The 23,853-nt window shown below is 45.4% G+C and overlaps 5 protein-coding genes across 5 annotated transcripts; 2 read left to right on the top strand and 3 right to left on the bottom strand.

Annotated features, from left to right (window-relative positions):
- Nucleotides 1–5,753: 5,753 nt before the first annotated feature.
- On the bottom strand, nucleotides 5,754–6,426 carry F5891DRAFT_1196979 (uncharacterized protein; the record flags this gene model as incomplete). The annotated part of the gene is made up of 2 exons (XM_041368407.1): nucleotides 5,754–6,221; nucleotides 6,274–6,426. 2 exons carry the CDS (start codon nucleotides 6,424–6,426, stop codon nucleotides 5,754–5,756), a joined length of 621 nt encoding a protein of 206 aa, XP_041218585.1.
- A 1,416-nt stretch (nucleotides 6,427–7,842) lies between these two features.
- F5891DRAFT_913702 (uncharacterized protein) lies at nucleotides 7,843–8,722 on the bottom strand (the record flags this gene model as incomplete). Its single annotated transcript, XM_041373668.1, has 4 exons — nucleotides 7,843–8,153; nucleotides 8,203–8,271; nucleotides 8,336–8,525; nucleotides 8,576–8,722. Coding segments are annotated over 4 exons (717 nt in total), but the record flags the coding sequence as incomplete, so codon positions are not given.
- Nucleotides 8,723–12,420: 3,698 nt separating this feature from the next.
- F5891DRAFT_1196976 (uncharacterized protein) lies at nucleotides 12,421–12,967 on the bottom strand (the record flags this gene model as incomplete). The annotated part of the gene is made up of 3 exons (XM_041368406.1): nucleotides 12,421–12,639; nucleotides 12,694–12,813; nucleotides 12,938–12,967. The coding sequence occupies 3 exons, from the start codon at nucleotides 12,965–12,967 to the stop codon at nucleotides 12,421–12,423; spliced, it is 369 nt and encodes a 122-aa protein (XP_041218583.1).
- Nucleotides 12,968–13,396: 429 nt separating this feature from the next.
- Nucleotides 13,397–16,548, top strand: F5891DRAFT_1131416 (uncharacterized protein; the record flags this gene model as incomplete). Its single annotated transcript, XM_041364666.1, has 12 exons — nucleotides 13,397–13,530; nucleotides 13,583–13,725; nucleotides 13,833–14,065; nucleotides 14,147–14,554; nucleotides 14,601–14,749; nucleotides 14,795–15,171; nucleotides 15,222–15,444; nucleotides 15,493–15,655; nucleotides 15,695–15,794; nucleotides 15,860–15,967; nucleotides 16,034–16,378; nucleotides 16,436–16,548. The coding sequence occupies 12 exons, from the start codon at nucleotides 13,397–13,399 to the stop codon at nucleotides 16,546–16,548; spliced, it is 2,496 nt and encodes an 831-aa protein (XP_041218582.1).
- A 6,587-nt stretch (nucleotides 16,549–23,135) lies between these two features.
- On the top strand, nucleotides 23,136–23,437 carry F5891DRAFT_963623 (uncharacterized protein; the record flags this gene model as incomplete). Its single annotated transcript, XM_041376024.1, has 2 exons — nucleotides 23,136–23,192; nucleotides 23,243–23,437. The coding sequence occupies 2 exons, from the start codon at nucleotides 23,136–23,138 to the stop codon at nucleotides 23,435–23,437; spliced, it is 252 nt and encodes an 83-aa protein (XP_041218581.1).
- Nucleotides 23,438–23,853: the final 416 nt, after the last annotated feature.

Genomic DNA, 23,853 nt, shown 5'->3' with positions numbered 1-23,853 from the left:
GATATAATCATTTATGTAGTGAAAATTTTGAGTTGCACATACATATCCATCAATGCTTGCAAATTCAGATTAATATCAGCATTGCACGACAATGTGGTGATACCCCTGCATTGTTGCCAACAAGGGGTGGTAGCATACTGGCGGTGATCTTTTTGAGCATTGTCGATTTGTCTTACTTATGCCTTGCATTATAATCTCATCCAAGACATTCTCGTGGGAGGTGCCTTTAGCATTCGTCGACGAATGTAGAATAGTGTGGGACTTCGTAACGAAGTCGCGACGTACGGCAATGAAGACTAACATAGGATAACAGCGCACTCCCCTCATACTTCTCGGATGCTCTCATTTTTCGTTATGTGCGTTCGGAACTAGAATATCATTCAAGACCTTCTTGTGGGAGGTGCCTTTGGCACTTGTCAACAGATCTAGAATAGTATTACATTTTGTAACAAATATCTGGTATGTTGTCATCGCAGTAGGGAAGGCACAGCAGCGCACCCCTCTCAATCTCGTTGATAAATACAAGGAAACAAGAGAACCGGGATTAAGGTAGGGAGCGCGCCAGTCAGAGAGTTCAAGCCTCAGTACTCAGTGCTCTATATCGAATCTTATCACGGTATTCAGAAGGTCAAGGTATCCTGTATACATTGAATCAGTTTTCGTAATCTCTCTCGCTTGCCTCTATCACCAGTCAAAACTTCCTCTGGTGCTAGAAAAACACATGGTCGTCTTCCTCGTCGACGCCGTCCTCACCATCTGCCATCCCTTCATTATCCGGATCATCATCGTACTCCTCTTCGTCTGTATCGTCGTCGTCTTCGTCTTCTTCCTCCCCTCCAGGTCCTCCTTCGTCATCACTTCCACCCTTCTCGCTGTCGCCCTCACAGAGTTGAACCTCGTTAACGTCCGATTGTGGGCTATCCGCGAGGTCTGCATTGGTACAATCCCTCGTCATCTCGCGCAGGACGGTAGGATGTCCAATCCCATAGGGCGTATAACGCATGAACATGTCCCTGTCGACGAATCTAAGCAGTCGTCAGTTCGAGTAAGGAGAGGAAGATAAGAATTGCACTCACATGCCAACATAGTAAGCCTCCCAATCGTCTGACTCATCATCTTGACATGTGAATGACTTTCCTGGGCGAAGCGAGGTCGTCCCGCGCCCACAAACGAAAGCCGGAATTAAGTGGGCAGCTCGGATGACTTGGCCGGGATCTAGAAACCCGAAGGCATCACAGTCAGTTTCTTCAACGAAGGCAATCTTTGGAAGTCGGGCGCAGTTCATCCCTGACCGATGGCCAGTCATGGGTGCCAGCCATCTAACATAAAGCACTTCGATTTGTTGCTTCTTGACCGGACCATCGTTATTCAGCATTACATCCAGGTAATAGATACCCAGAACGCGGGCATACCAGTACGGGTGCCGAGGATTTGTTTCCCCAGATAACACCATAACATCACGGTGCGTCCGAGAATTTATAGTGTCATATTCTCGTCGCAGGTCGTAAGTAGTATAATGGACCTGTGAAAATGAATGATCGGAAACTAACGAAAGTCATGATGCATACAACATACCTGCATTGTTTGGACAACATATAGTCTGTTGTCCGAGATGATCACTGAATTGCGCTCCTCGTTAGTGAACACATGATCACAATGTGTGATATCTAACTTTCGAAGGCGATATAGTAAATGATTCTTGAGTTTGGGCACGAATGCCTGCACATTGTCGTGAGCAAGATGAACAGCAATGAATACCAGTACCTACTGTTACAGCTGGGTCATTATTATGGCCACGAAGAAAACGGAAGATATCCATCGGATTATTTCGGCTAAGCGTCGGTATGTAGTGGTGGTCTTTCAGGTTGAACGTTGCGGGCAGGTCGACCGGCATTTGCTCGCTGGTGTACAAACTATGAGCCGTCTGAGACACTCGCCAAAGGACGCGACGACGATGCTCGTGCTTGGCGAGTTGCGCTGGGGTATCTAGTTTACTAGTTAATGGATAAAAGGCTTTTAGCGCTCTATGCGCTAACTCTCCCTGCCCCGAGATCAAATTGAGATGGAATATATATAAAATGGATATTCACGTACAATTTGCGATGTAAACGAATCTATCGTCCCAAAGAGCTGGATTGCCTGTAGATAATCCCCCATGGCGTGGAACTTGTAAGTATTCATGTTGAATTTCTTGGTCCTTCGGCCGCCACTCCCCGCATCTGGAATATCTGAGGCTAAGCGTTGACGGGCGGCCTTGCGCTCGCGAGCAGCCCTTTCTTTCGGCAACTCCACGGTGGTGAACGCACTACAAGTAAAATTTCGGAACTTGCGCAGTTGACGTGTGAGGCGCTTGAAAGTCTCATCCAACACTGACAAAGTGCTCTCGGAATGCATCCTTAATTTTGCGAGAGCATGCCATTGGGCAAACCTATACAAAAGTGTCTGTATAATTTCATCGTGGTCTGGTGGAAAAAGGCCTTCGAAGACCGGCATAGCACACTGAGATAGATGTCAAAAACGCGCATCGACAACTTGGCCAAAAAGACGGACCTGCAAAATGTCTTCAAAGTCTCGCGCTGCGAGTCTTTTCATCTCGGAGGTGTTATTAGCAAATTTGCGTATGACCCCGTTGCCATATGACGGGATACAGCGAAATCTAATATCAACACCATCATTTCGAAATCCGTGAGGAGAGTTATGTGCGACAAACCTGTTGTCGAGAGTCGCAACCAGACGGTCACCGCCAGGAATCGCATGCAGTAAACGGATGAGGTGTGTGAATAAAGCCTTCCATGTTCCTAGCTCACATTCGTGCATAAAGTCGACAACTAGCATGCGAAAGGCATCAAATCCTAAGGGTCCGAGTTTTTCTACAAACGAGTTCTAGTCGAAAGTCAGGTACTAAACGAAGTTGATATCAAAGGTACTCACCAGAGTTGGCACCCATGACCCTTCCCCAAGAGTTGCCTGCACCTTTGAGCCGTCGACAGTGTTTCCAGACTCATAAATGAATCCGCGCGCGCTAATTACCTTCTCCAGACAGTAGGTCCGAAGGTTAGTTAGGCGATCTCGCATGTCTTTCACCAAGCCCAGAAGATCAAACGCGGCTTTCGGCATGAGACAGCGTGGACACGGGCAAGAGCCCATGTCCTTGATTGCCGCTATTAAAACCCTGAAATATTGATCAGTATTTCGATAAGAACACGGAAAAAGCGTACTTTTCTGGATAATCAGCCGAGTAAGTGAATATACGCGGAAAAACTCTTCTTAATATGCCATCCGGACACCGGAGTACAATTCCATGGCGGTAGGCTTCAAGGAACTCCGCATCTAGCAAGTGTTTCCAGCATGCATGAAATAAGTCCCGTCGACAATGCGTGTGAAGGGCTGTTATACCACTTTTCGATATCTGGGGTAAGAGGCTGAGAACGTCCTTGACACGATCCGGGAGCTAAAAATCCAACTTGAGAGAGACATACGATACTGGAAACAATGAACATACCAAAGGAAAAAATCCGACAAGATGGCACGCACCAGATTTGGGTGCTGAGCTTGCATACTTAGTTAAATTTCCAAAGTACAGATAAAGGGGCCATGCTTTGGCAGTTCCGAAGGTTGCGAGATGAGTCGCGTCGGAGAAGAACATTAGTCCAGCAATGACGCGTTCGAGTGAGCAGCCATGTTCTTTTGGCTGCCTATGTAGATCATCCTGGGCCTGAAGCCACGAGTCAGAGGTGTAGAGCTCGTCGAACACGCGTTCTTGATGGCCATCCGATAAGGGGTCCCTCCACAGCCGCTTGAAAGGAAGAAGATGGAAGGCATTGGCTTGGATGTCAGCAAATGCCGAACGAATAACGCCTACAAGTGGTCGATAATGGAAGCCCGGAACGATAAATGCCGTGGATTGGTCGTCTTTCGACTTTGTGGGTATGTCGAGAGTGATATCCGTCTTTAGCCAGTCATCGGGAAACGTGACGGTCTCCTTTCCTCCGTTGTCCAATGCGCGCAAACTCCTCTTCACTGTAAATCCATCCAGATCACTAGGATTGAAGTCCTCGGCCCGAATGACGTCTTTAACGAGACGTGACACTTCAGTTTCCGATTTCTGATGGCTGCCAGAGTGCATCCATGCCATGAGACGGTAGGTGGTCATGTTGGGGAAGGGATAAGGGGGTTCGAGAGATAGTCTGGGTGTCTGGGCGTCACCCGCATCGCTAGTCGTTGGACACGAATCTGCTAGTAGCGAAGACAGGATCAATCTGTCAGGTTCGAAGGAGGGTAGCCTTGGATATTGTCGACAAAGTCCAAATGCGTTAAACGCCGTTTGAAGGGATCTACGGAGTGTCAAAATCACTTTTCGAATTCTACGCTGGGGTGGTTCTGAATTTTCAGTTACAGGAGACAGATTACTCCCAGGACAGTCTGAAGGGTTTGTTTCTTCATCGGCAGGTAGAAGATCCACGAAATCTCTCAGGACTAGCCCAGCCGTGCGTCGCGAAGGATGTCGAGTCATTGGGTCTAGTATTTATAAGTGTTATACTTAACAGACACAAAGCGTTATGAAGGTGCACACCTAACATATTATTATGTTGTTCGGCGATATCGTCCATTGCAACATCCAAAACGTTCGTATCCTGGAACGCAGAAGTTGGGGCGTAAGTACGAACTACACCATGACTAACTGGGTTAATCGTGGGCTCTGTTGGCATGCAAGCCGCGAGAGATTTGCAGCGTGCGATGGGTTTCAAATAACGATGATTTTGAAATAGCATCGGTCCAAGCGGCTGCACCAGACAATGAGCGAACTTAGTGGTAGTTGAAGGTTGAACATATGACTCACAAGAGTAGTAGTATTCCCAGTACTAGTACTTGTTGTCTGTGATGGCAATTGTTGCAGTGACTTCATTGAATCCTTCGCTCGTTCCCTTCGTTTCTGCGCGGCTAGCGTGCTTGCCTTCTGGTAATATTTGCATATCGAGCGATGTCGGTCAAGTCCACGAAAGTCAGTATCCCTCTCCCAAGAGCAATGAGATGCACCACAGGATACCATTGAAAAGACTAAGATAACTCCTAACAGAATCCAAGACGGCTGAGAAAAACGCATCCCCAAGCCCTCCGAGTCAGAGTGATCGTGGCTAGCAGTAGTAGTACACCGCAATGATAGACTGGATGAAGTACTGAGGTTTGAGAAAACATTCAAAATCCGGCTGACTCAGAGTGTATATCCACGTTGGACATTACTAGATTCAGTCAATAGCATATATTATGCGAACAGTTTTGATATCGAACAGTTTCGTACTATGATTAGTATCTCCCAGTGTTTCTAGTTTAACTACCGTACTAGTAGGAGTACGAGGACGAGATTGTCCATAGGTCCGGTCACGGTCTCCCAAGCATAGGGCCGTGACTACATTGTGATCTTCCTGGAATGTCTGTAAAGCTCTGTCAGCACTTGCCATCATCGTCATAATAATGAGCCACTGGGATTACTAGTACATGAGCGTGAAGTAAACGAAAATGTGTTCTGAATTTGACCATCTACGCTCATACAGTGAGCACGTGTATTGGCGTCCTCGTTAGGCATTCCCATATTTGTAGACCAGTGTATTTTCGCGATCACATTAGTACTATTGGCTTGGAGTACTACATACTGTAATTGATGACTGCGGCATGGGGATAGGGATATGCGGATGAGTATGATGATGTATCGAGATAAAGTACAATTAGAAATAATGAGATGACATTACTTCAGTTTAAAGCAACGGCTTTATTAGATCACCCTTCCTAGGGTGATCACACCTCACAGGCTCGTAACCAGGCATCACAGAAGATGCCTCCTGAAATCTCTCGGCCCATGCATCTTCCTCGGACTTCAGAATCGTTAGGAACTGAGTGTACTGGCGGACTCGATCTTGAGCTGCCGCGTAGTTAGCGAATACCGTTTCAATGGTGCGCGCCAACAGGATATCTTGCTCATCAACTTGCTCCTTGATTCCGTCAACCGACATACGACCCGTGTTCGGTTCCGGTACTCCATGACCCATCTCCTGGATTCTCTGTGCCCATGCACATTCAGAGTGCTGCAAGATCGCCACGAATTGGGTGTATTGACGGACTCGGCTCTGTGCAGCTAGGTAGCTGGAATGCACCGTGTCAATGCTGTACATGGTGAATAGTTTATCTTGCTCGGTATCGTTTACGTCGATTCCGTCGAGGGATAACTTACAGAAACTTAGTGTTCGCGCCGTATAGTAAAATAAAGAAATTACTTACGATATACATTTGTCTCTCAAGGTCGTGACCGGCATATATTATCCTCAAAAGATGTTCATGTTTTGAAGGTATAACGTTTGAGCTGCCTTCACGAAGAGAACACTCAAAATTGTGAGCAGGTGGGGATAGCGTTGAAATTGTAGCCGATAACATGTTGTGCACTGCGCGCAAGGTTCACTAACGAGTTCATCATACATCATCCATTTGAATGTTTGGTGGCTATTTTCGATCGGAGTATTCGGTGTTTAAAAATGCCTAAGAGACCTACAGTTGCGGACAAGCAAACTCCACCAATTTTGAACACCATCAAAAATGGATTTTTCCTGACAGCACAAATGGCCGAGAACCCATTTTTAGTACAGAATATATTAATTAAGGACCGAATGTTCAAGTTTGCTTGAACAAATTTTTGAAAAACTGCCATTTAAGAATTTCTGGGGCCAAAAATTTGGCCGTACCCCTAAACAAATCGCTAAAATCACCAAAAATACACCAATCGCTTCCTTTTGATACCTTGTGCGTGATGCCGTTGAAACATCAAAAAAATATTGAGCCCTTTTAGTGCTAAAAATTCAATAAGTGTCAAGACAATTGCTTCCGATATGCCCCCAAATGTTACATCTTTTCCCTTTTGTGGCCTGCTTTCAATTGAGATACAACTCAATTGAGCCAATACAAATGATTCTGGCCAGAGATCAGTTGCAGGGGGCGCCTCGGACCCCCAAAAGGGGTACACAACATTGTTCAAATTGCTCAAAAATTTGGCCGTACCCAAAATCTCATGGGAAAAACTTCGGAGGAGTGTTTTTAGACATATTTTCACTTCCTGAGTTTAGATCTGGCCTTGGTTTGGCCCAAAAAAATTATCCTGGGTGGCTACCAAAATTGTCGATTTTGCCTGTCCACAACTGTACATACAGCACAGTGCTTTTGTCACAGCTGGTCACAGCTGCCATTTCTAAGTTTGCTCGGCAACACCTACTAAGTAAGATGTCAGCACACCTGTTGTTCCCACATACCTGATCTAATTAGATGTGACAGCTGGGTGTGATGGTGTATCTAAGTCGATATGTTTTTGCCTCTCCCCGCCCAAATGAATAATTAGTCAATAAAGGAGGGTCTTTAGAACTGTAGAAGGTGCTGGGTAGGGTAGGTACCTATGAGGGCCTCGGCTATATCCCTCCCCGAGTGCCTGGGTGCCATATTTGGAACTACAGCTATTATTAACACTGGCAGCTGTCCTAAATAGGCCACATTGTCACACAAACCTTCGTGCTTGCTGTGCACGACAGTGAGCTCATGTATCTCACCAAGGAGAGCATGGATTTGGGGGAGACTTTGATAGACATGTAGCTAGAGGTATATACATGTAATTTCAAAGGGCTTTAGGTAGAATAATGGAGTTTTTGAGCTCAAAACATTGCAAAAGCTAACTACCTCAAGTTAAACTTCGTCCTCACTGCTCTCCTCCTCCTTGGATGAGTCAATGAATTTGGTGCTCTTTGGAGCCTGTGCCGATGACCCCGGTGCTTGTGCCCGCTTTCTAGGAGGGGCATTCTCCTTCCCCTTCTGTTTGCAAGGCACCCCAGCGTCAGCACACTTCTTGCATGGTTTGCCAACCTTTTCTCCCCTCTTACAGCATGCATCCAGTAGAGCATGGAACTCGTCATGCTGACAGGGAGTCATGTGAAACCAGTGGCAGAAGCCATCCTTCAGCACACCTCGAAGCTTGAGAAGAGCATGGAGATCATTCACACTGGTGGGGGATTGGAAAACAATGCCTTTGGGCCAGCCCTTTATATCAATCGATAACTTCTTCTTTATCACGGTATCGAAATTTGCGTAGTTGATACAAATGTCGTGTCTCTTGGCTATAGTCCCTAAACAGTAGAAGTCAGTATTGGTTTCAGTAGGATAAGAAAAATGTACTAAGTCCTGAGTTGAGGAGGCGAGTACAGACACGCTGCATGTTCTGCACTGTTTCGCGTTCGTCAATGTCTAATGTGATGTGAAAATCAGCCTACATACAAAGAAAGAACATAGGATAAGAAATATAACATACTTTGACCTATAATGCATGCCCATTGCTCCAGCTTCCATGTGATTTCATCGGCCTCCACTTGCAGCATATCCTCCCAGAAATCCATAATGTTGTCAGTCCCAAACCATGTGGCCTGTGTGGTGTTGTAAATGTGACCACGAGAGGCAAATAGGCAAGCATATATCCCGGTTCTTACAGCAAGACTGTCAAGCTATATTTATGCAGTCAGTGGTAGAATCATTTGGAGTGAATACAACTTACCATTTTAAAGATGGTGTCTAAAGTCGATTGAACATCACACATAGTCGCCGTATTCATGGCACACATGCTCATGTTGCGCAGGGCTTGATATTCATTGAGCTTGTCAACGAGCTCCTTTTTTTCCTCTTCTGTCAGATCTTGCATGTTCCTATCATCCTTCACCATCTGATGGATGTCTCCAGGAGTATATTTGGCGCCCCATGGTAGATCTGGTGTGCTTGTGAGGCACCAGTCCAATGTTCAAATAGATGTAACACATTACCTTTATTTACTTCCTCGGCTTTGGCGTGCATAAGCACATTCTCCAGTTGTGCACTTCAACTCGCTGTATAGTGCTTAGTGCCTCCCATCAGCGTCTTCACCTTCTCCACAGAGACACCATGCTCCAGAGCAATCTCGTTCATCCTCTGTGCCTGCTCCGCCAGAAGCTGCTGAATCGAACTGTGCAGTGCCTCCTCGGATTCTTTGCTTTGTTGGGAGGAGATTTTATGAAATGCTCATTGAGTGTTTGCACGTGCTTTCTGTACAGGATTGAGTGGGACACGTGGTTCAATGATGGGCCTGTTGGGATTTCTTGCTACTCAAGACGAATTGTTGGCATCAGATGCGAGGCCTGTTGCTGCACCGACTAGAGTGTCCTGTGCGTTAGTGTTACCTTGAACATGTTCAGTGTGCCGTTGTGCGAGACTTTCCGGAGGTTGACTTTTAGTGTGGCGTTGTGCAGGACCGTCAGCAGGTTGATTGTGTTGTGCAGGACTGTCAGCGGATTGATTGTCTTGGGTCATGTGACCCTCGACCTGTACTAGACTCTCCGGTTGGCTGATATCGTTTTCAGTGTGGCATTGTCCAGGATTGTCAGCGGCTTCTAAGAAATTGTTGAGGGGAGGTAGTCAAGCATACAGAGTTGGATCATCCCAGTTGATGTTGAGTGGAGGGAATGTGAAAGAGAAAGGAGCAGGAGTTTGGGACGACCCATCCCAAGTCTGGTATTGAGAGTGTCCTGTTCCGAAGTCTCCTGCCATCATCAACTCTCAAGCAGATGACAAGAAAAAAATGTGTCCATCTTACCTGACTGACACTGAGAGTATTGTGATCTGAAGTCTTCTGACATTGTCAACTCTGGAGTGCAAAAAATGAGAAAACGAAAGAAAAAAATGTGTCCATCTTGACCTGACTGATGCTGAGCACCATTCTGCATTGAATCTTCTGAAAATCTGCAACCAGAAAAGTTGAAATCATACATCGTGAAAAGATTAAATTGAGCACCTGCCAGTAGATGGAAGTAAATGAGGACGCGATGTGCTTTTCAAAACATGTCAATTTTCAGAAATTCATCAAATAATTGCACTACCTATAAGCCAGAATAACAGTAAACAAAGGTGTGATGCCCCTTTCAAAAACACGTCAATCTTTCAGAAATTCATAAAATAAATCATTTACCTGCAGTCTATCATGATCGACACATGCACAGATGAGGAGAGGACATTCTCTCTGGTATGCAGAGGCAACATACAAAGGTCTTTGAATTGAGCATCGTTTTGGTGGAGGCATACAAGGCACTTGCATAGCAAGTACCCCATTGTGGGCTATAATGTTTGTTGATAGAAAAAGTGAGCATGACATTAGATGGATGCCAGTGGCACATGTGACATACTGCTGTTTGAGTATGGACTCATGCAATTAACAGGGTGGAGGCACAGTGTAAATTTCTATTAGTAAGTCAGCAGGTAAGCAAAAAAGAGGCATTCACAAGCATACTGGTGACCAACTTGATGTAGTCCATAGTGCTGCAGCCACAGCCAGTGGCTGAGAAACATGCCACGTTGAACTAATGTAGAAGCACTGTTCCTCGACTCCTTAGACATATTAAGTGAGCACTAGGTACGAATAATACTCATGAAATGGCGGAAGAGAAGAGAATCTCAAGTTGGTGAAAACTTGGCTTTCAACATGTGCTGACAGCGAGGTGTGTTCAGTTGATACTATTTTTAGCACTATACCTGCGCCTTCGATTACAAATACTATGCTTCTGCCTTCTTTCACGTTCAATGTTCAACATTCAACATTGCGTGTCACTGGTTAACCCTCCCAAGTCTCATCCCTCCCAAACCTGAGTCTACTCAGCCTACAACAATACTCAGACCCGTTTACAGCCACAAGCAGGCTTTGGGGTTTTGCACTTGGTTTGTTACCCATCCTTTACTAAACTTCATTCCTCCATACTAACCTTCCTCTCATCCTACTCCAGTGACTCAAGGCAGACTTTCTCCATATCCACTTTCATGCTTGCATCCAAGGTTATCTGTGACAACACTTAGTCTACCCACCAGCAAGGTGAGCCTTACCCAACTCCATTTTTCCCCGCATTCTTCGCTCACTGTCTTTTCATATCCACTTTCATGCTCACATCCAAGGTCATCTGTGATGACACTTACTCCACTCACCAGCAAGGCGAGCCTTACCCAATTCTTCCCTCCACATTCTTCACTCGCTGTCTTTTCGTATCCACTTTCATGCTCACATCCAAGGTTATCTGTAACGACAGTTACTCTACTCACCAGCAAGGTGAGCCTTGCCCAACTTACATTCTTTCCCACATTCTTCACTTACCATCTTTTCATATCCGCTTTCATGCTCACATCCAAGGTCATCTGTGATGACACTTACTCCAGCAAGGTGAGCCTCCCAACTTACATTATTCCCTTCGCGTTCTTCGCTTACCGTCTTTTCATATCCGCTTGTATACTCGCATCCAAGGTCATCTGTGACAACACTTACTTACTCCACTCACCATCTTTCTGTATCCGCTCTCATACTCGCATCCAAGGTTATCTGTGATGACACTTACTACTGTCTTTCCATATCCACTTTCATACTTGCATCCAAGATTATCTGTGATGACACTTACTACCGTCTTTTCATATCCGCTTTCATACTTGCATCCAAGGCTATCTGTGACGACACTTACTCCAGTGGGAACTGCAAGGCTGTTATCTTTCTGTTTATACTTTTTGGAGACACTCTAATTTTGTTGTAGTTTTGTTGTTTCACGATAGTCATTCCATTTCATGTGTCATGTATTATTGTTGCAATTTTATCGTGATTTGAGAACACATGAATGACACTGGTTATCACTCACGACAACCCTGAAGGACAGCAAAGATACAATGTGTGAATTTGCTAAATAGTGTCTAGGTAAATTGAAATTCTTGGGCGCTTCACACTTTGAATAGTCACAGTACAGCCTGTGGCACACATGTTAACCATCAGGATTTTGTCTCGGTTTTGAGTTTCTTTGTCTTTTTTACATTGTGGCACTTAGAGTGATAATAAAGCATGTATCCTTGACAATTCAGTGCAGATCCAAAGCCGTGAATGTGTGTTGTAGTTTCAAATGAGCATGAACATGAGTTTACATTGAGTTTACATGTGGCAATTGTCAGTTGTGCATGAATGACATTGTGACAATCCATGAAATCCAGTATATGATCCTAACACTTGTAATGAGCATTACACATGCTTCATCCACAAATGAACTCTGGTACATTACATTAGTGCTCTTACATTAGATCATAATCATTCCTCTTGAGGTCTGAGTGCAGCTATTATATTCACAATAACAATAATGTCATTATGTTCATTGGCTCCGTCACTGCTTTATCAAACGGCGCCAAATCGAACTGCACAAACACTGCGAACTTTGTGTTAAACATATCATATTATCATCAGTGTCTGGTACCATCATGCGCAATATTTAACATGATTGCAAAATATCGATCTTAGATTTGAAGCTGAGAGTGTGTGAGACATTCTTTGTGTTACGTCAATAATCAATACATTGTATTCTACATGCCCTCTCCCTCACTCAAATTGACAGCATTCATATACTCTGAGAGATCCTCAAGCTGCACCCACAGATCCTCGCTTGACTGGCTTGACTGAGCTGGGCTTGCAGGGTCAGATTGCAAAGTACTGGTGATGGTGGATACCGTCAATTCGGTCGGACTCGAGGGAGCTGATGCGTCTGGCATCTCTATCATAGTATTCAGGATGGGGAGGTTGGACTGCCGGTATATGTAAGAGAGTAATCCCCACAACAGATGTATAATGGTACTCACAGGGCCAGAGATGGTATGAGTAACGGTGGAGTCCACAGTTTGAGTTCTCTCTTTCACAGTCTCAGTTTCAGTAGCATCGATGGTCGTTTTCGTAGAGGTGATGATTCGGGAAGTATGAGTCTGCACGGTATGTGTGGTCCGAGTTCAAGTCACCGTCTTGATGTGTCTGCGATCATGCACATTATCTGATGCTGTATGGATAGATTAGCATTGTCAGAGTGAACGAGGTTAGGGTAACACGCACCTTGTCTGGTTGAGGTGTAGTGGAGCTCATTGCACAATAGATTGAGATATATTGAGCGAGCACTGAGTGATGTCTTAGGTGCAGCACCGCAGCAGAGAACAAGAAAAAGTCACGTGCATATGTCTATCATACCCACAACTTCTGAAAAACAAGTCCTATGGCACAAGGAAATATCAACAAACATCTGAAAAATCGAACAGGACTCACTTCACAAAGGATTTGACATGTCATATCTCACCGAGGTCCAAACCATGGGCTATGTCTGATGCAGGAGGTACTGGGTCCGAGAAAAATAGCTGCACATGCAGCAGAAGTAAGCATCTGCAAAAAATCTTGCATTCAAGGTACATTTCATCAGTAGCATTGATTCCAGAACTCATGAAACTTACTTTGGAAGCGATGACGCTGAAAAAAAAACGTGCACTCAAGGCGCTGCAAGAGCATAATGATGATAACATCATGTTCGATGGGTTCAATGGTGATGACAATTTTGGAAGTAGTGTGTTGGACAGATCAGAGTCAGTCAACATTAGCCATGCGGGTGGGGAGCTGCATGAACTCACCAGGCAATTAATCAGTGACTTCTGGAAAGGGTGAGGGTTCATTATGTAAATTAGGCATACCACTGCTAACAAGACTCGGCAGAAATTCGCAGACCTGTGGTCATCGAGCTGACTATAGGACCAGGCGTGACAGAACTAGGTGTTGCACGGAAGCCTTTGACCAGCAAATGTCAGCACTAACACACGCCTACCTGGACTGGAATCTTGCTAATGGTGGTTCAGATGGTCGGGGGTTCTTCTCACAGTATTGAGACACATGCGGTACATTTGGAACAACAGTCGATGCAAATGCAGGATCGATTATCATCAACATTGTGGATGTGTTTTGTAAGGTTCTCAGGCTATTGATTGTGTAGTTGTGTTGATGCCATCACATTATGCATTAGACACTGAAAGGCTACCTCTAACTATTCTATTGACCGACTCTTTCATAGCTTCAGCACTGGTCCGGCAAGGTGTCGTCCTGTGTTCACCAATCAGCCCATCAACTGGGGTTACAATGCAGGCCCTCAATTTTTATCATATTGCACACCAGCGCAACCCACACTTCTCTATTCAGGCATATGTGAAAATGCTATGTGACCTACAAGGCATAAGTACCTCAAGTCCCACTTCCTCATGGTACATTGACGCAAGTCTGCCTTAGGTTCAATTTCACCGATATCTTTCATGCCAATTCTCGATCATGCTTGACGTGTACTTGCAGACTCTCTCTGATGTCAAATCACTGGTCCACGAAGCCATTGGATGCAGTAATTCTAACTGGTGTCTGATGCACGTGTGCCCAGCATGTACTTACACGCTCAAAGATGAAGACACTTTAAAATTCCATCTACTCTATACGATGGATGGCAATGACTCGCTCAAGCAAGTGCTTAAAAAGGTTGTACGGGATGACTCTGAGTACCTCGATGACGACAATGACATTCCTCTACCAAGGTCTGCTGAGCTACCTTCTACACAATCTGTGGGTGGTGACCAGTACTTAACAAGGGACTACGTAAATAGCTTCACTGGTGATTCTTCAGTCGACATGCTATCAGTCGACGACAAGGTAAGGTGCCTCACTTTTTGTCTACAGCCTACTAACTCATCCTTAGGAAAATCCATGTGCTGGACATTGGAACAACATGAAGGATGAAAAAACCAGAAGAATGTGGGGTGTGTTTGATGAGTCTGGAATTTTCATGGCCGTCTGTCGCCATGGATTCTCTCTTATTATCATGGACATGGTTCAAAGCGGCAAACAGTAAGTCATTCATGTTTAGATTTCGCTATTTACTGTTGTTTTAAGATCCAAATATCCTTTGGCAGTTGTATCAAAACTCCTCAAGGTTTTTGGCAAGGACTTAGGCGGTGGCTATGATATTGGCTGTAGGTTCAAGACTACTCTCAATCAAAGTGTGCTGGGTCAGTCTGCGTGTGAGCTTAACCATACATCACTCATCGGTGCTTTTCATGGACACGCCCACAAACACTTGTGTCAACTTGATCATCTAACTACATACGTCAAAGGTCTAGGACTTGAAAATCTTGAGGGCTGTGAACAAACATTCTCAAAATTAAACACACTCACATCTTTGGTCTGTTATTCAAGTATTTTTCACCGACACCAAGCTATTGCAAATTATTTTCAGCATACTGATGACTTCGAAGTATATGCCAATCTTTGTACGTAGCAATTCATACTGATTACAAGCGTGAACTGACATTGTTTGTAGCTACGTTCCTATATAACAATTATACACAGGCCCTTGGTATTCTGCACAATGGACAGTCAATGCTTCCGCAATTCATGTGTGAGCTTGGCATCACCAATGATAGCATCTTCGAAAACTGGCTGGTCGAGGAATGTGCTTACCTAATGTTGTTGAACCAGGAACCAAAACAGGAAACATTACAGATGGAATACTGGCAGAAGCTTGTCAACATGACTGCAAGCAAGTGAGTAGTAGTTTTTTTCTTGAAACCAAAAAGCTCAAAAAGAAACAGGAAAGACCTGGATGTTGCCAGTGTGCCTTGGAGCATATCCACACCATCCAGTGCTTCGTTTGGATCACGTGATATCGCTACAACTATCAGAATTGAAACTGCACATCGGCATGCCATCGAGAACTATGAGAAAGATCTCAAAGTCCTTGAAGTGAAGCTCAGGGTGACTCGTTGATGGACGCCGGATGATATTGAATGGAAGGATGTGGGTTGCCTTGTAGCAAATCGGAAGTTTCAGTGGGCCCTGGACTCTTTGGAAGGTTTAGTAGTTGCTCGTATCTTTGAGCTATCAAAGATGAACCGTGCGGGGACAGATAAGTCACAAATATTTGCATTAGTGTGAGCTTAGCGCTGACCATTAATCTAGGCTACAAACTACAAAAACACATTGGGAGAGCTTTGCAGGCTTGCTCTGCAGCTATTCAGATGGCACTCAACTGCTATAACACTGCAGCATGTGCCCTTTCACCACCTCGTCCATCTCTTTCCTGGGATGAGGTCGTTGAATATGCATTCCTCTCCGACTTTGATCTTCTTTGAGATGCCCGCCAAGATGTGTCTCAACATGCCTGGGCCACCCCCACCGGTCGTTTAGCCATGGATACGTACTACAAGATGCAACACGCACGAGAAGAGATTCAGCGACTCAATATCAAGGTCAAGAGAATGGTCACATACCTTCGAGACGAGGACTTATACCTATGCAAGTGTGAAAAACAACTTCAAATCATCCATCCTGCACTTGCATATCAAGTTAGCGTCCATTGTAACATATATGCTCGCTTCACTGAACACCATTTTTGCCGTCTAGTCAGCATGAGCAAGCTACATGGCTTTACAGGATCACTGTCACCTGGAGTCACTAGCGAAGAATCACCTGGGGCAAGTGGCAGTGCACCTGCTGTGTATATCCCTGCTCGTCTGCTGGTTCCTGTCATTACAGAAAATGTGGAAGATGGTATAGTGGATCTGGATGACGAGGAGGGTGTGGAAGTTGATTGGGAAGAGCAGTCGCGCATTCTTGAGGACATTCTCCAGGTTACCTTTGATGTTTAATTACTTTTCAGCATGGGCAATATGTTCGAAACTCACCATATACACTTGTTGCTGCATATATAAAAATGTCCGCCATTGTGAAGTGTGTCCACTGTCGAGATACATGAGCTCGCTGTCATGCACAGCGAGCACGAAGGTTTGTGTGACAATGTGGCCTATTTAGGACAGCTGCCAGTGTTAATAATAGCTGTAGTTCCAAATATGGCACCCAGGCACTCAGGGAGGGATATAGCCGAGGCCCTCATAGGTACCTACCCTACCCAGCACCTTCTACAGTTCTAAAGACCCTCCTTTATTAACTAATTATTCATTTGGGCAGGGAGAGGCAAAAACATATCAACTTAGATACAGCATCACACCCAGCTGTCACATCTAATTAGATCAGGTACATGGGAACAACAGGTGACCTTGCAAGAGTGATGTGTGACCTGTTAGCATTCCAAAATAGATCAGCTCTCTATGTTTCAGAAACCATGTTAGCATTTGACTGACATTATTTAGTAAAGGTTGGACCCCACAAACTGTGCTGGAGAAAGGTACAAATATTTTTTTATGTATTGTCGTCTTCATTGTCCTACTCGTCGAGCTCACGGTCTCTGCCTTTTTTTCCAACCCTAGTGCTCATGAATGGCGCCACCTCTCTGTGTCCTCCCTATAACCCTTAACACCAATTCCGCGCCCACCTCGCCATGAAGTATGCTGTCGCGGCTGGTTAAATTTTTTCAGAACAGCGCATCATGACCAGGCAGCACCTCTGCATCAAGATCTAGTGTTGGATCCCCTTTGCATTCGTCGTCGACATCTTATCTTTCCCCACCAGCTGACTCTTACCACTACCTCGCCTTCATATTTTTCTTCAGTGATTTCCAGTGTTCCACTGCATCCTGGATTTTTTCTTGTACTCCCACCTCGTGCATACTACCCTACTGTCTATATACATGTTCCTGTCAAATATTTGTAGTCATAATTTGTATATTGCATCTTCATCTCAGTGCTCCCTTAGTCAAGCAGACACAAAAAATTAAGTTGGTTCATAGTTAAAATTTCATGATATGTAAATAACAAGATACTGTGAAGGAGAGACTGCACTACTGTTGTGACATGAGTATAGACATTGCAATCAGCCGACATGGCTCGTGCACTGCTTAGCGGAGTTATGAGAGCATCTGAGTGGCAGAGTAAATAATTAGTATAATTGAATATCGGAATTGGCCGAATATATTCTGCGCACCACGAACTCCTATTATCGTCACTGTTCCTACTAAGCCCAGAACCTGAATCATAAGAACTACACACCCAAGTTTTGTGGGAGAGGGTGGGACACGAAGATGAGGAAGCCAAATTGGTGTATGCTGCAGGGCTTGGAAGCAGAATTCAGAGCAGCGGCAATTGTTGTTGGTGGCGTCAGAGCTGGTAGCACTATGGGAGTTGAAGTCGGGGATGTCAATATCAAGTACTGGTCGTCAGGCGGCTCGGTGATGAGTGTTTGAGGGGGTGACACGAACATGGCAAGATAGCGCAGAGTATGTCTGCGCGAGGGCGGTGAGCTTCGACTTAAGAATGATGAGGAAATATGCTTACCGAGTGGTGGTTGAGGTCCTCACCGCTGATGTAATTGATCCATTCAGGGACTCGTGTTTCCCACCCTGTTGGGGGCCGATCTACTTCGGAATGCTAACAGGGCACTACACACTCACCTTGCAATGGTGGTGGGCAATCCCCACCAACAAAGCGGGACGCTTATATAAGCTAAAAACCCCTGAATGATCTCATTTTGTGAAACCGACCCAATATTTGATGTCACAGCAAGTTTTTGTGCATTTTATTGTGGTCAGAATTATTGTATGTTATAGCTAAAGTATGTTATGTGCAGTATGCGATTATTTTATGAAGTAGATGTAGGTATTTGCAAGTAAAGTAGTTTAATATATTTGTGTCACATTATTTGTGTCATCGAGATCATCATCATAGGCAACCGAATCGCCTCGTAAACGTGCAAAAAGGCGAGCTGAAAACTTCTTGCAGGGAAACGGGGCATTTCGAGGTGCATCGTTCTCTTTGTTGCACCGTTTTTCGCGGGTGTGTCGAAGTTGATCTCTCTTTGCTCTACAGCATCGTTTTTGCGAGATTTGGGCTGTTCTCGGTGCTTCTGAGGCATGGCAAATTATTATGGAGTCGATAATATCATTTATTTGACAAGGAAATGAATGTAGGCTCCACAGGTTAAGCTGAGGAGCGTTACGACGGTGTCATGCGCTGGAGCTATAGCTTGCGTAACCACCCGTTTTTGGAAATTCACGCTTGTTACATCGCATAGGGGGTGTCTTCCTCTGAAGAGTTTGTGCACCTAACCTGCGGCTCTTCCGATTCGTGCACAGTGAACTTTTTGATTATTTTTTCTTCCTCTACAATGTTATCAGAACCGATTTTCTAATATCGCCCTTTGAGGTGATAAATTGAGCTTCATTGGTACTGTATCTTGTGATAAAATGCAAAATTGCACATTCGGTTCTGATAACATTATAACAAGCAACATTTCAATCATATTCACCCGCGAGTACAAGGTAACAGGGTTTCTAGTTCATTGCACAACTCGAGGTTTCAGTATCCTTTGCCATTGCTGAGGTGGGAAGATTATATAAGTGTCCTGCTGTGTTGGCGGGCATTGCCCACCACCACTTGCAACAACCATTGTTGATTTGCTGACAAGTTGATCGATTCTCGGCACTTGCCGTAAACTGGTTACAGCCTGAGAGTTGATCCTTATCATTTGTAATGATCTTGATCATCTCCTTTCGCTCGGAGCTTCTTCAAGTTCAAGACCTCGAGTCACAGTCACCGCCGTGGCAAATTCGTGCCGTCTAGGTTCATCCAACACCATCATGCCTGCTGCCATAGTAGACCGCCCTGGCATCAAACATTCTTATTCCTCCAAAGTCCCAAGTCACCATCACAAACCCCACACAACCAGGAGCACCAATCCACAAGCCACACGCATCGCCGACAATGAGCACAAGCCCCAATTGAACTCGAAGAACGTCAGGCCGAAGTCTGGATCAATATCCTCAAGTTTACCATTGAAAAAGAGGACTACAGCATCCCAATCTATTCCAACATCCCTGCCTGTGCAAGAGGAGGTGCCAGAGCTTGAGACAAACGTAGTTGAGCTTCAAGTTGAAGAGGTTCCTACAGCCGCTACCCAGGCTACTGTGACTGTGACCGCAGCAGATCCATTGTATGATGATATCCAGCGACTCTACCCTTCTGAACACCGTGACTTTACACCGAGTATGTTCAATGGGAAGGAATTGTTATACTGTATTCTAATTGTGTTGAAGATGTCTGGAAGGTATTGAACTATTTGACTGGACCAACTCCAACAAGAAGCTATATGGTGTGTATTTTGCTAGTTCATGAGTCAAAGATGATCGAAACACTCATCATTATTACAGGAATTCCCTGGCATGAGAGCGGAAGAATTTGAGATAATAGAACACGAGGTAGGAGAAACGGGCCGAGTGCCTACGAAGCCCAGGTCGAGTCAACTAATTGCTTTCTGCTTCGAGTAATACTAAATTGGGCGCTTCAGGCTGACTTACGACTACAACGAAGAGCTCCTTAGTATAGACATGCCCACCATTTTGCATGAAGTGTTTTATGACGACTTGAAAGAATCCCTTTCCTTCGCGATGCGCTGTTTTCCGTACCATCGCAGGACCATTCACCCCCAGATACATATGAACTATTCCCTCCAGATCGAGGACAAATTCGCCACGCCTGATATGGTCGTATCACTGACCCCTACGCAGGGACCTACTGAAGTTGTGCTTATTCCCTACATCGGAGAAACTGCGTTGACGGAGGAATGGGATCACGTTTTTGAGAAGATGGAGTCGATGATCGCTACACATCCTGAGGCAATCTTAGCATCAATTGTCTTAGTACGAGAACACCAACGCTACGCCTCTCCTCCACTCAACTCAATCGCGGATGAGACGCTGCACAACCGCTGCAATGATGATGAACTTAAGCCGCAACCGTTGCCTCTCAAGTCATTTATCCACATGCATTCGACACCACGAACATGGGAGGAGCCCGTCGAAATCGCTGGTCATACGTGGTGTCATGTCAAATCAGTGGAGTATTTCATTTGGATGAAAGGCGAGAAAGATAAACCGATCGACATGCGGAATGGCAAGCCAGAGCACAGGGCGCATGGCGTAAGTTCTCACTATCGTTCTACGCAACGAATCACTCAAATGATCATCATGATCAGACTTTAGTGCCTGAACTGCACATGGACAACGTAACGAGGATATTGGACCTAGGGTTAGCAAAGATGAAAGACCTCTTCGTCGACTTCCAGAAAGAACGTGATCCTGCCATCAATCGTTCTGCTCTAGAAAAGTTCGTTCCCGAACCGTTCCCCATTGAGTGGGATCTTAGCGCGCTGGGAGTCATGTCCGCGGCGGATCTCACTGCCCACTTGCGTTATGTCGGTTGGCATGCGGTTCGTTTCAGAGGTGCGAAGCGTTCCTGTGATTTGTCTTATGTCCCCTCGGAATCAGAGGACACCTCTGGGGCAAATAACACCGACGATGATCAACCTACCGCACGCACCCCAAAGACTCCTCGCGTTCCCTCCGAGGACGTATTCAGAATGATTATGGTGGGTCCCAGCAAGTCCGATTCTACCGTGACACCCGTGGCGGGTACCAGCACCAAACCCTTGAACGTTGCTGCGACGAGTACGTCTAAAGCTTCGAAGGCCGAGACCAAGCCTCGCCGCAACAAAGGTTCAAACAAGCGTAGAAAACATTAGTGCGCTTCAAGCTTCATATACTAAGTCTGGGGTGGTCTCACGATGCAAGTTCATCATGTTGATTTTCAATACTCGTTTCACGCTTTTCATGTTTTCTAAATTCTCAACGAGGTCCATGTCTATCGCATTTCCAGTGTTACTGACTCCTACCGTGATTGATAGACAGTGATGATCGTGATCTCATAGTTGCATTTCCTTCTACTTGTACTAGTACCTCTACGTTGTATAACTCGAATCAGAAAACTTTTCTACGCGCTATTACACACATGTAGTAGGAGGCCTAGATAAACCCACAAGCTCTGCACTTCTCGACAGTATCATGATACGGTCAGTACTAAGTGGTCATTTGGGTATCATTTTTGGCCGATCGTGTGGTCACGTCACGCTTGAACACCAGTTGTCACTGCATCGTGTCACAATGATGTCCGGCTGACTCGGAGGAAAGATTAATAATTTCTAGTGGCGTGCGTATCTTGCCTGAGGTAGTACTGCCAGTAGTCATCATGACTCACCAGATAGAACATTCTACAAAGCCATTCTTTCTGTACATCAGAATCAGTTCCCAAAGGCTCTCAAGGAGATCGGCAAAGCAAGAGACTTACTCGAGCCAGAGTTGACATCCTTTGTTGGAAAAGGATACGGCCGGTCTCACAAGTGAGTTAGGCCTTGTACCCCGAGTTTACTGTGTACTAACATAGGGCAGCACTCTTGTTCGCGTACAGATGCTCTCGGAGCTGGAGGAGATCATTGTGTATAAACAGTATGCAGATCAAACCGACCACCAGGCAGCAATGCGAAAAACTTGGATGAAGAGGTGCGTATTCAAAACCTGTGCAATACTTGCCCTTACCCTTCACAAGACCGCAAGGGTGTCAACCAGATGTCGAAACCTGACAACGGATTCTGCAAGTTAGAGCCCTTGTCCTCAACCCAGAAGATGATCCTGTTACGTGGATCAAATTTGCGAACCTTTGCTGCAAGTCAGACCGAATGGCATTGACAGAGAAGACGATCAATTCATTGCTTTCACCGGCAAGGGTGCGTGAATGACAACGTTCATACATTACAATGATTCCATTTCTGTTTTTGTTTTCAACTACAGCATCTTCGAGACGACCAGCACATGAAAGCTTCTCTAAATGTTGTCTGTGCATAATTCAAACATATGTGGTCCACCGGCGCTCATTAGGAAAACCTCAACTTCTTGCGGCAATTCTCTCTGCAAGCCTTGCAAGGGATTTGCAGGTGGAATCCAAGGATCACTCGCAAAGATCTGGTGTTGGTAAAGCTAAGCTGGAAGAACTCTCGCGTCTTCTCGCTCGTTGTTACTTCAAACAAGGGCAATGGCAAGTAGTACTGAAGGAAGATCGGGGCCCTGTACGTGCGTTGATCCTAGTCACATCTCTTACTCACTAGCTGGTCAGCGGAACGTCAAAGACGTACTGCATTCGTACCTTCTGGCAACCCACTATGATCCTAATTGGTATAAGGCCTGGCATACATGGGCGCTAGCGTCGAGGCCATTGGCCATCTGGAGAGTTAAAAGGAAAGCACGGCTGCCGACATCCCCGGGAGTGGGCTTGCTGCCCACATCGTGCAGGTTGTTTAAGGTCAGTTTATCCTTTCCAAAGTTCAGGTTCCCGCTCATTCTGAAATAGGGTTCTTTCGCTTGATCGGCCTCCGAAATGAGAACACTTTACAAGATACTCTCAGGTTGCTCACGCTGTGGTTCAAGTTTGGCGCACACGACGATGTCAGTCAGGCCATGGCCAACGGCTTCTCCGTTGTTGAGGTTGATACGTGGTTAGAAGTCATTCCTCAGGTGAGCGAAAATTAGCATTGGTCCTATTTCTTGTTGAAACGTTTCCTTAGATCATTGCCCGCATCCAAACTCCAAACGTCAATGTGCGGCGAAATATCAACAACCTTCTTACCGAAGTCAGAAAGCACCACCCCCAGGCTCTCATATATCCTTTGACTGTAGCTTCCAAGTCCTCTAGCACATCTCGGAAGAATGCAGCACCTGCAATCGCGAAGTACGAATGCGCAATGGCCTCATGTTGCTAGATGTTTTATTAAAGAGGTCAACTTTGGTTACGTCTGATTACGCTTGAGAGTGACCTCGACGAGGATGACGTTATAGCGGAATGGAAGGGTGATACTAAGGCTTTCTTAGAAATTACCCCGCCCCGTCTACTATCATTGAGGTATAGGTTGAGTCTTATCACCTCAGGATCGTCGATCGTCCTTCATACTCACAGATACAGATTGCCATCCGTCTACAGTTGAGATTGAAACCTGCCATGTACCGTCCACAGTAAGCGGTGCGTAAAGCACGTGCATTATTTACACCTCTCACCTCTTTCGTTACAGACCAAGGCACATTCGGTGTTGACTTTGATTGGCAAAGACCTTCGCTCTGTTGACAGGACAGGTAAGCTTTGCTGCGTGCACGTTGTGCCCGTTCTAAGATTATACCTAGG

The sequence above is a fragment of the Suillus fuscotomentosus genome (genome assembly GCF_016647785.1).
Source record: "Suillus fuscotomentosus strain FC203 chromosome Unknown F5891scaffold_111, whole genome shotgun sequence".
NCBI classification, from domain to species: Eukaryota; Fungi; Basidiomycota; class Agaricomycetes; order Boletales; family Suillaceae; genus Suillus; species Suillus fuscotomentosus.
The sequence above is the reverse complement of the archived record's forward strand: the minus strand, read 5'-3'. Positions and strand labels throughout refer to the sequence as shown.